General features: G+C 44.8%; 1 protein-coding gene across 1 annotated transcript in view; it reads left to right on the forward strand.

Moving 5' to 3' along the window:
- Nucleotides 1-12,762, forward strand: part of DAP (death associated protein) — a 55,042-nt gene that overhangs the window by 13,109 nt on the left and 29,171 nt on the right. Inside the window, exon 2 of the mRNA XM_066374495.1 lies at nt 822-918. Coding sequence (XP_066230592.1) covers nt 822-918 — 97 coding nt within the window. The remainder of the gene's footprint in view (nt 1-821; nt 919-12,762) is intronic.

Consider the following 12,762-nt stretch of genomic DNA (forward strand, 5'->3'; position numbering starts at 1 on the left):
ACAACTGTACAGTGACAGATGATTACTAGACTTACGGTGATCACTTTGTGTAAGGTGTATAAATATTGAATCACTATGTTGTACACCTAAAACTAATATAATTCTGCATTTATCAACTATAATTAAAAAATAAAAAATAATGCAGGACTCTTCAGAATTTTTTTTTTTTTTTTTCATTTTTCTGAAGCTGGAAACAGGGAGAGACAGTCAGACAGACTCCCGCATGCGCCCGACCGGGATCCACCCGGCACGCCCACCATGGGGCGACGCTCTGCCCACCAGGGGGCGATGCTCTGCCCATCCTGGGCGTCGCCATATTGCGACCAGAGCCACTCTAGCGCCTGAGGCAGAGGCCACAGAGCCATCCCCAGCGCCCGGGCCATCTTTGCTCCAATGGAGCCTTGGCTGTGGGAGGGGAAGAGAGAGACAGAGAGGAAAGCGGGGCGGAGGGATGGAGAAGCAAATGGGCGCTTCTCCTGTGTGCCCTGGCCGGGAATCGAACCCGGGTCCTCCGCACGCTAGGCCGACGCCCTACCGCTGAGCCAACCGGCCAGGGCCAGAATTTTTTTTAATAAGCATCAGTATTTGAGAAAATATCACACGAGCCACAGGGAGTTTCTTAGTAGATCTGGAGTAAAAATATAGCGCCATGTCGTATTGACTCTTCCCTCAACAACACTACCTTCTATTAATCATTGTCAATGCCAGGTTATCGGACTAACTTGTGGCCACGGGACAACCCAAAACTTCTGCGCCAGTCCCCCTGGTCCCCTGGCGGTTCCATTTCCACACTGATCGCACCCCTGTTGTTCCCTTCCTAGTGAAAGCCGGTGGGATGCGAATCGTGCAGAAGCACCCGCATTCTGGAGACACCAAAGAAGAGAGAGACAAGGACGACCAGGAGTGGGAGAGCCCCAGGTGGGAGACGGCTGGCGAATCGGGGCATGCGTCACGCATAGCCATTGTTCAGTTAAACATTAACGTTTGTTCTCTGCTCTGTGGTGCTTTTGATAACTTCAGGGCTGTTTTGGGCCACTGCTGTATATTTTTCCTTTCCTAATCAGTGAGGTGGGGGATCTGTTTCCAGACGGGAGAAATGGGACATCTAGTACATGCTCTCTTTCCTGATGTATTGAGGTGTATGCTATCAATCTGTGGACAGTGTGGGCAGTGGCCTGAAGACTTTTGAAAATGCCATACTAGTTGAACCTCTGGGGTGGGCCTGGCGCTCTGGGCAGCCAGGGTAGAGAACTACTGATTTCAGAAATGTCCACAAGGATCTGGGCTTGCCCGGTTCTTCAGCCAAATCAAGAATCAATGCAGCCACGCTCCTTCAGTGACATCTCCGTCCCCAGCCCCCTGGGTCCCGGACAGCTCATCTCCCTGCATTTCCCTTCTCTATTTATTAACTTTTTTTCCTCAGAGGTTCTGCTGTCAAGTTTGGTTCAAGGATCTCGGTACCCAATCCATTTCCCCCCAGCTCATAATACACACACATGTACCACAAATGCATACGCCTCTCTGAGCTCGCCCACACAGAAGAAACTGAACACTGAGCTTTCTGCCTTACAACTTGTCCCTAGAGGCCATCTCCCCTGGAGGAGGAGAGAAAGCGTGGAAAGGGTGTGGAAAGCAGCTAACCTGCATTTCTGTGGATCAGGCACATTACTCAATTTCAGTCTAGTGGTCCCGAATAGGACATGGTATTCTCTGGATTTATGCATGGCAGAAATTCAAGTCCAGGGAGACTATAAACTTGCCCACGTTGTGTGCCTTGCAATGTAATAGGGTGGGAATTTAAACCCAGGTCTAACAGGGTCCAGAATGAGCCAGGCTTGCAACTGAATGGCTCCCACATTGTTATGCCCCCTAAAAGGGACGTGCATGTTCTTGGTGGCCCCACGTAGGCCCCACATGTCTGCTTATGTATGCGCTGTCCCCTGGGTGTTTTCTGTAGCTCTTCAGGTGGCATGAGTTACACTGTAGTCACTTGAGGGGCAGACATAATTTGGGACAAAGTTTGAGTGATTCTTGACCATTTTAAATCATGAGATCAACAACGTGCAGGTTCATCCCAAGTCCTGGTTTTTTTAAAACTTCTAGCATGATCTTTCTCACTGGCTGTTTTCACAAAGCTGTGTGTGGAGTGTAACAGCATTCAGTAACTCCTAGAGGTCCACAGTCCTGTGTCTGAAAACCTGGGGGCCTGCTCTATTTCAGAATTGAGAAAAATAGGGCTTTTAGGACAGTGATACAGATATTAGGAGAATAAGATTATATATGTTCCATTCAGCCCTTAGTGGGGTCTCAGGCAGCATATTGTAATCTGGCATGATATTCACACCAAAGGAGATGCATTTTCAAACTTACAGGGCTGGGTCAGTTCAGGTAAGTTTTGCCTCCATACGAGTTATAAGGGAACTTTCAGCTTTGAGAAAATTCTTGAATAGAGAGTGAGCGCACAGGACCTGGAGTTACTTCTCCACTAGGAAACCCAGGATGTCCCTACTTCGTGTCCAGTTGTTTCCTTAAGAAGAAAGAAAGAGGATAAGAGAGAGAGCCCTGCCTGGGAGAAAAACCATGGGAAGTTCATGAAACCTGCTTTTCTGAGTGAGTTGAAGTGGAATGAGGTACAGATAGCTTTTCCTGTGTAACGGTGCCAATACAGTGAGCGACAGTGATTTGTTAGCATATTTAATAATAAGGACAGAACAGCCCATTCATCTTCTGTTGACTTTTTTCACGAGGTGAAGTGCAGCATTTATGAAAGATCCGCCATTTAAATAAATAGGCCAGAGAAGGAATAATTGCAAGAGAAAGGGGTGAGCACGCAGGACTGGGGAGGACGGCATTTCAGCCTCTGGAAAGTTCTGTTCCCTATGGAACCAGGCTGACGGCAGAGCAGGGCGTTGTAACACACAAGCAAGGGGTTTCTGTCCCCTGCCGCTGACTGGCTGTAACGTATCTCTGCGGATGTGCTAGCTCTTGTCCTCCTGACTTCCGTCTTCACCGTCAACCGCTGAGGGTTAAACCACTTGACACACCATGGACAGATGGACTCAGCCTCTGTGGGCTGTTCAGCTATTGACCTATGCTGCCAACACGCGCCTCCCCAGCCCCTGCACTGGGCCTGGTACTCTGTGTAGTAGTTTGCTTCCGCCAGCAGGCTCTGCCCATTTTCTCATGGGCTGATTCAATCATTCTAGTCAGTCATCATCCCTAATATTTTACAGTGCAATGAGTCTGGCCCAGTTCCAAGTGCTGTGTGCACTTTAATTAATTGGATCCTCACAACTACTCTATTGTCATCCCTGTTTCAGAGTTGTTTATTGATTATTATCTCCATCCCAAATTACTACTCCCACTTCAACAGCTCAGAGAGGTCACGTGTCTTTTCTGAGTACACACCAGAGTGAGTGGCAGGGCTAGCAGCCTCGCACTGGCAGCTGGTCCAGAGTCCTGGTCTCAGCCCCGGGCTGCGCCTACCCAGTGGGTGCCTGTTTTGTGCTGGGCAGTGCAGAGTGTGTCACATCGTGGTTAAAGCTCACACCGCCTATGAGTTGATATGACTACGACCATGATAGAAATGAAGAAGGCAAGGCTTAGGGAGGCTATCTGGCCCAATGATACATAGCTAGTCTGCAGCCAGGCCAGGATTCAGCCCCGAGTCTGTCTTGGCTTGGACAGCCATGTCTCTGATATGCTACTGAAGTCCCCTGATTGACAGAATGTTTCTAGGTTCAACATAGACTGCAGATCTGGGTCCCTTACAAAATAAACCAGTTGATTCTAGGTTTGCCTGTAACCTTTTCCATGTTCCTAAAGTCCATAATCCTACCCACGCAGCCTCACCATCAATAATAAATGGCCTAATGATCCATTTAAAACAAGATTTCAGGTGACTGGAATTAATTTGTGAAACATTTAATTATTCTCTTGGAGATGTCACGGTATGTGACTTCAACATCCACATTACCCTAATCCTAAAGCTCTAATAGTTTCCATGTTTGGATTCAAGTGTTCTCTGAGTGTGAAAATTAGTGCATAGTCTCAGGTGCCCATTTCCTCCTTGGCAAAACACTTTGCTTTCCTTCCGAAAGTTTTTTAAACTGGCTTTATGTTTACTGACTCATCTCTGGTGGCTTCCTTCCTCATTAATCTGCTAATCAAATTCTGATTATAGGGAAAACAAACAACTAGAGCATTAAAGAGGTTATTATGTGCCCAGAAGTACCAAAAATCACAATATTTACTTGTAATTATTTTTATTGCATATATTTATACTACTTTTAATCCCTTTAATCTTATAATTTTTCAGCGTTGGTTGTTTTGAAGTAGTGCATTTTTTTAAAAGGGGTGAGGGTATAGCAAAAATTTTAAAATGTTGCCTAAAAATTTCCATCCAGCTGAGTTCCAGTTACTTGTAGCTCCTCATTTCCAAGAAGATAATAGGCTTCACTATTATTAACTAATATTTTCCTGAGTGGCTGCTAATTTCTATCTTAGAACTGACTCAGTTAGCGAACCGGTGATTTTTCCTCAAAGCCTTTTCTGATCTTGTTGCATTATGTAAACGACGAGTTGCAGACATAGAATGGACATCAGGACTCAGTAGGAGCCACTAGAGAAAACAGTTTAGTTTGACTCAAACATGTACTGAGGTTCTGCCATGAGTCGGGCTTGGAAAACAAGACTGGTTTTCAACCACCAGTCTGTGGATTACTTTCATGCAACATCAAGGTGGTTAACTCTTTTGTGGACCGGCACGAAATTTCTGGCAGATCAGTACCAGTCCCCAACTGGCAAGATAATAAACCGATAGGTATTAGGAAGAATAAACTAGAAATGAAAGGATGTAGGTGTGGACTGGGGGCGAGCAGGAAAGGGTGAAAGGAAAAGGAAATAGGGATGGGTAAGATGGACAAAGAGGGGTAGCCCTTCTGCGAGCTCATCTCCTTACAGCTCTGATTAGGACCGTGGTCCTACTTCATATACCCCCCCAAATAAGCATACAGTTCAAACTACCCGGCATGTGGGAGAAACCTATAATGGAATATAAACAGTAAGAGATGAACATAAGTGTAATACAAAGGGTACTATAACCAATTGAAAGGAGTGGGAAGAAAATACCTAACCTAAGTAACTTTAGAAAACAGTATTTTGAATGGGTACTAAAAGGCTAAAAAAAGAAGTACACAAACGGTATACTCCAGTTAGTAAATCTGTTTATTACAGGAATATATATGGGTTAGCAATTCTGAAATTGCTTTATATATACTAAGATTTGAAAAATAAGTGAATATATCATAGATGGGTAGTGAGAGCCAGGTTGTTCACCATCAGAGAAAGAGGTTACAAATAGGAAAGAGAGAAGACTAAACTGAACTTCGTGGTGTTGAGTCTGAATTAGAAGTATTAATATGAACACATAGGTTTAAAAGGATGGATGGATGGATGGTAGATACATACAGACAGATACATACATGCAGAAATAAACCTTGATGGGGAGGATTAGTGAACATAGCTATATTTCCTAGATGTGTTCACTGAGAAATCCTAAAAAAAAACTGATACCGAAATAGCCAAGAGCATCCGAGGGCCTCGATCTTGGTTTCTAAACATCATTCCCCAATTAAGGGAACCAGGGTTTCTTGGAGAAGTGGTTAATTCCAGGACTGGAGCAGGAAATAACTGGATGAGCCTAGAACAGCTTGTAGAGCCAGAGCAGGAGGAACTGCACGAACAGGTGCTTGTCAGAACTACACAGGGTCAGCCTGAGGTAGCTCGCATGGTTCAACTGGAATAATTTGCAACAAAATAAATAAATGGCAACAAAATAAACTGGATTAGAACCTATAGAATAAAATAAACATGCATGAGTCCACCCTAACATAAATGAGAAGTTCAGTTCTTTATAGAAGAATTCCTAGTAATAAATCTTTAAGGAAGGAAGGAGGTAACTAGAACATCACCAAAAGGCAAAAGACACAGTAATGGTTATAGACAAGGTCCACCAATGGATGCTGCAATCAGTGCGTGAAAGTTTAAAAAAATAAAAGGATATTTGCAGAGAGTCAAAGAATCTCCTCCAATATATTTATTGCACAACAGTGTCTTTACTGTGGAGACCATGAAAAGGACACTTGTCGGCAGTATAAAAGCTGCAACAAGAAGGGAGAGTGTCATCTTGTTTGACCATAGGGGGACCTGCACATCATGGGCTGTAATTTTTTGCTGCTCTGCACATATCTGAGAATGACAGTGATGGTGCTGCAAGTGTTTGTTTCTCCCCAGACTTTCACCTGCTGCTTTTAGCATCCACTGAAAACTCTTGCTAGTAACAGTTATTCCTATGTGGATACTCTGTCACCATAGGGCTGCTGTAACCAGTTCCACACAACATGGAGCTGAAAATAACTGAAATGTGTTGTCTCACGGTTCTGAAGGCTGGAAGGTCACCGTGTCACCAGGTTGGTTCCTTCTGAAGCTGTGAGAAGAATCTGTTCCAGGCCTCTTTCCCAATTTCTGGGGGTTTGCCGGCAATCTGGCATTCCTTGGCTTGTAGATGCATCACCCCACTCTTGGCCTTCACGTGGTTTTCCCTGTGTCCTTCAGATGGTCTTCTCTCTGTGCGTGTCTGTCTCTGTGTCCAGATTTCCCCTTATGTAAGGGCATCAGTCATTGGGTTAAGGGCCCACTCTCATAATGTCATTGTAACTCGATTAGTTCTGTAATCAAGTTCTGAGGAATGGAGTGTTAGGATATCACATATCCTTTCGGAGGAAAACAGTTCAGCCCTAGCAGATGCCAAATAGTAACCTACAGCCACTTTTAATGCTTCTCTCAGTTAAGGCCAGTGCTTAAGTTAAGAAATAGAAAGTAAAAACTTAAGAGATGGCACAACCTATATGCTTGGGAATTTTTATTTTAGCTATTATCTGCATGTTTGAACTTTAGTTAAACCGTGCAGTGAACTAATTTCAACATCATCTTTACTTTTCAGTATTTTTTATTGATGCATGAATATATAATATATCCAGGCTGGTTGTCAGTTGCCTTTTTAAAAAAATTTTTCTTGAATTTATTGGGGTGGTGATATTGGTTAATAAAATTATATAGTTTTCAGGTGCACAGTTTTACAGTACTTATCTGCATATGACATTGTGTGTTCACCGCCCCATGACAAGTCACCTTCCATCACCATCTACCCCTCTCTTCCCTCCTCCATCTCCCCTCATACCCACACTGTCGTCTGTGTCTATAAGGTTTTTTGTTTGTTTGTTTTTTGCTTAACCCCTTAGCTGCCTTTCAAGAGATGTATCTTTTTCCCTGTGATGTGCACAGATGCCAGTGGACTAGGGATGCTGAGTGCCACCAGCTGCCAACTCCTATGCCATTTTGAGTGCCCTGTGTCCACAGGCAGGGCCCGTAGCAAGGCAGCAATAACCGACCCGGGTTATTGCCTGAGAGCAGTGAGCCACACTCCCCTGCTCTGGGCCCAAAGCATAGTCTCAGCGAGTAAGGACATCAAGTGAAAAGGAGTGTTGTTGTGAAGGGGATAACTGGTTGTCACCTGCTTATGGACTGAGATGCCTCTTCCCAGGAAAAGGTGTCCTGAAGACGCAGCGAGGTGCTCAGAATAGACCCTTTGTGGCATGATTCCTGGCAGCAGCCTTGGCTGCCTGGGTAAGATGAGAGGACGCTAGCCGCTGTGCATGCGGCCGCTCTTACTGTCAAGTTCGCCAACCTGAGATTTGTGGATCAGTGTTCTAAGTCTGTAGGCAACATGGTCATTGATGAGGTGTTACAGCTGTCTACCAGCCAGGGAGTGGTGAGAGTCATCCTGGTTCCCAGGGCATCTTGGGCAGCAGAGAGCCAACACAGCTGGCACAGTTCCGATGTTCTGTGTGGCAGCTGGAGCCAGCTGGGCGTGGCTGCCCAGGGAAGGTGAGTGTCTGTCTGCACTCAGTCTGCAGTGCATCCTGATGCCAACACTCCGCTCTCCATGGCTCCGCGGAGGCTCAGGCTAGCCCGCTCTCCTTCCCCTGACCGGGGGGCAGAACTTCCTCCCAGGCTGGCTGCCTCCCCTCGTGAAGCAGCGTGTCAGTTTCCTAAGGCTTCACATGTCTGAGAATGGACCGCACCCGAGTGGCTTAAACTGCAGAAATTTATTCTCTTCCAGCTCTGGAGGCCCGAAGCTCGAGGTCACAGTGTCCGCAGGGCCATGCTCCCTCTGTAGGAGCTGAGGGAGGGTCGGTTCCAGGCCTCTCCTACAGCTTCCGGTGGTTCCCTGGCTGGGGCAGCATGACGGTAATCCACATGGCTTCTCCCTGTGTGCCTGTCTGTGCCCAAGTTCCCTTTTGATAAGGACCCAGTCGTGTTGGATTAGGGGCGGCTCACACGACTTTGGTATGACCTCATCTTAACCAATTACATTTGCAACAACTAACTCTTATTTCCAAATAAAGTCACATTGTGAGGGGCTGGGCCTCAGGACATTACCATTGGATTCTGGGCTGTTGGGGGACACAATTCAACCCATAGCAAACAGGCAGCACCTCATGCCACTAGACACCAGTTGGCAGTGCCCAGCTCCATTGACATGCCAGCAGCAATGGCATATAATAATTTCACTGTGAGGCTTGCATGGTGGAGGACTCCCTCTGGGCCAGCATGCAGCTAGCTGCCCAGGTCGAGCATGGCAGCGGTCTGCCTTCCCAACCAGGTGGATGCTCTGTGACCAGGGATGTGGCCCCAGACTTTGGTCATTAATTTAAAAGCTGTTTTGTGCTTGCACCTCCAATATATGTATATTCATTTTTAAATTATACATGCGTACTCTCCTATCATTATATAAATTATAAAATGGATACAAAATGGATATTCATGTATTAGATTAAGTCGAGATAAGCAATATTTCAGTGTCTTGCTAATCATTATGACTTATATTATCAGTAACTAATATCTCAAGGTCCCTTGAGGTGAGGCTTCCCATTAATGATTTAGGCGGAAATCTAAATTTCTAATGATCTTCGTGGTAATTTCAGGGTTTGTGGGGGAAGCAGCTCCTTGTCAAATCTGATTAGATTTGTAATATGGGGCTCATGAAAGTACTTAAAGTAGGACAAGTATAACTTTTTTATTATTGTTCACTTGTGCTGTACTGCTGTTAACTTTAGCCTCCAAAGTTTTATTATACAGGAATCTTTTTAAGCTGCTTATCCATTTTGTAGAAGTTAGTTTAAGTACATTCCTAATTCATTTGAGCATAGATCTGGGTGCTAGGGATAGATCAAGAGTGAGACTGGAGAATTTGGTCACTACCCCATTAGCCAGAGAGTGTCATGTGTGTTGCAGGACACTGGAAGCAACAGGAGGGGCACAGGTACCTGTAGGCGGTGAGCCCTGTGGACCAGGAGGCCAGTGACAGACCGTTCTTATCTGCCTGCAGACCAGCCAAACAGTCCACATAGTGAATACTGATAGAACTTAATTCATTTTGTTTTGTTTTGTTAGGTAAAAAGTAAATGTAAATAGACTAGATTTGCATATTTATCTCATTTGCCCTCTGAAGCGCAAAGAACCGCCTTGTCATTGTTGCTTAGTGGTGTTTCGATGCCAGTTTTCCTGTTGCATGGAGTATAAATTAGTCATTTCCTCTAAAACTTGTGGCTATATGTATATGAAGATGATCAGTAGGAACACAGCCATGTGCATTTTAAGAAGTTTTGTCCAGCTCTGGCTGGTTGGCTCAGTGGTAGAGCGTCGGCCTGGTGTGCGGGGGACCCTGGTTCGATTCCCGGCCAGGGCACATAGGAGAAGCGCCCATTTGCTTCTCCACCCCCACCCCCCTCCTTCCTCTCTGTCTCTCTCTTCCCCTCCTGCAGCCAAGGCTCCATTGTAGCAGAGGTGGCCCGGGCGCTGGGGATGGCTCCTTGGCCTCTGCCCCAGGCGCTAGAGTGGCTCTGGTCGTGGCAGAGCGATGCCCCGGAGGGGCAGAGCATCGCCCCCTGGTGGGCAGAGCGTCGCCCCTGGTGGGCGTGCCGGGTGGATCCTGGTCGGGCGCATGCAGGAATCTGTCTGACTGTCTCTCCCCATTTCTAGCTTCAGAAAAATACAAAAAAAAAAAAAAAAAAAGTTTTGTCCAGAACCACCCAATGAATTCAGAGCATGATGTATGTGACCAGGACACTTTGTGTCCTAGAAGGTATGGGCGTTAGCCTTGCAAGGCCTGTCCCTAGTTCTCCTTTCACAAAGTGGGGCAGCAGAGGAAGGCACAGGTCTGACAGGTAGCATAGCAGAGGCTGCTGCTCTGCCAGCGGAGGGAGCATATGGGCATCCATATGTCACAGGAGCCGGGCTGGACTCCTTCAGTGTGGGGGTGAGAGGGAAAGCACTGCAGCTCGGCTCTGCTCCATTGCCTGGGCTGCTGGGAATGGCCTGGTGGCAGCGTTGGCACAACATCTGGTTCCAGAATGGATGCGAAACCAGGTGTGATTGATGAGCTTCTGAGCACCTCGTTCTGCTCCCTCTCCTGTCCTGGCCTCCAGCCTCCTTACAGACTGTCACACTCCCCTCCACACAGGGAGAGCTCCTCTGACCAGATGGGAGGGGGGAAGGAAGGAAATGGAGCTATCAATGTTCCCCTCCAGACTCTGCTCTGCGCATCTGCCCTGGAGGCGGCCTCTTGGAACACAGGACTCTTGTTTTTATGGTGTTACTCAAAAGGTTGCGCTATTTATCAGCTGTGTTTTCTTATTACATAAACATGTGAATGGAATTTAAATCAGCTCCCCAGTGGTCGGATTTTATAGAATGAGATATGCAATAATAATTTCATAGGATAATGGGACACATTGAGTTTATTACATTACAATTACTATACTTGAAAATTTTAAATCCTGTATTTGAATAAACTCCATTGACTTCAACTGTCTCACAATGCAGAGCACTCAGAAAATACAGTATTAATCCCCCCTTATCCACAAGGGACACATTCCAAGACCCCCAGTGGATGCCTGAAACTGCAGATAATACTGCACTCTATAGATTCTATGTATTTTTCTTCTACATACAGATGTATAGAGTTAAATTTATAAACTAGGTACAGTGAGAGATTAATAATAATAACTGGTAATAAAATAGAACAATTATTATATCATGTAATAAAAGTTATATAAATGGCTTTGGGGCCATTATTAAGTAATGGGGCTACTTGTGCACAAGCACTGTGATTCTGAGCCAGGGGGTCTGATAACCAGGATGGCTACTAAGTGACTGACAGGCCTGACAGGCGGGGCACATCCACAGCTACAGCATGGAGACCTGGGACAAAGGGGTAGTTCACATTCCAGGGGGCAACAGGTGGGGCAGAACACCTAGTGGGCAGAGATCCGTAAAGGTTTTTATGTTAAAAAGAAGTCATTGTCCCCTTCTGGATATATCTCCAAACAAACTAAAAGAGAGGTCTTGAAGAGATGTTTGCATGCCCGTGTTCACAGCAGCACTATTTACAATATCCAAGAGGTGGAAACAAACCCGATGTCTATTGACAGATGATTTGATAAACAAAACACGGTAAATTCATACAGTAGACTACGATGCAGTCTTTAAAGGGAAAAAACTTCTGTCCCACGCTGCAACATGAATGCTAGGGGAAATAAGCCAGGCACAAAGACAAACTGTGGCTTTACTTATATTCACAAAAGAATCAATAAATATTTGTAAACAAGTATTTTTAGTGAACAAAATAAAAGTTTACTTCCTGACATCCAAAAAAACCCACTAAAATTACCTCAATGTTGTTTTTATTATCTATTATATATTGATAGGATATCTCAATCTGTGTTTTAAAAAATGTTTCAAATTGCCTACAGATTTGAATGTATCATTTTCTTTGCCCAAACTTTGATCTCCTAGTTTTCCAATCTCATTACTTTTTCCCTGCTTTATTGAGCTATTATTGAACATTTAATGCATGTAAGTTTCAGGTGTACAGCATGATTTGACACATACATATATGCTGAGAAGTAGTCACCACACAAGTCAGTTAACAGCTCCATTCCCTCACATAATTAACATTTTCTAATAACATTTAAGATTCAACTTTAAACTCTCAACTTTCGTGTATTAATACAGTATTGTTCATTATAGTCATTGTGCTGTACATTAGATCTCCGGAACTTATTCATCTGACACCTGGAAGTTTCTACATTTTGACCAACATCTCTCCAGCCCTGCCACCCCCAGGCTCTGGCAGCCACTATTCTGCTCTCTGTTGAGTTCAGCATTTTTAGATTTCACATATTGTATGTGAGAATGTACAATATTGGTCTTTCTCTGTCTGACTTATTCCAAATTGCATAATGCTCTCAAGGTCCATTTCTGTTGTCACAAAAGTCAAATTTTCTATTCGTTTTATGGCTAAATAGTAGATATGCATCACATTTTATTCATCTATTTATCCATTAATAGACACTTTGGTTGTTTTCATGTCTTGCCCATCATAAATAATGCTGCAGTGAACATGGGGGTACAGATATCTCTTCAAGATAGTGGTTTTATTTCCTTAGGTATAATCCAGGAGTGGGATGCTAGATCCTGTGCTAGTTCTGTTGTTAACTGAGGAACTTCCATACTGTCTTCCACAGTGGCCAGAGCAATTTACATTCCCAGCACTGTACAAGGAATTCCTATTCTCCATATCCTTGCCAACACTTAGATCTTGTCTTTCTAAAGCTAGGTTTTTTTCTTTTATTTATT

Source organism: Saccopteryx leptura, chromosome 1 (assembly GCF_036850995.1).
Source record: "Saccopteryx leptura isolate mSacLep1 chromosome 1, mSacLep1_pri_phased_curated, whole genome shotgun sequence".
NCBI classification, from domain to species: domain Eukaryota; kingdom Metazoa; phylum Chordata; class Mammalia; order Chiroptera; family Emballonuridae; genus Saccopteryx; species Saccopteryx leptura.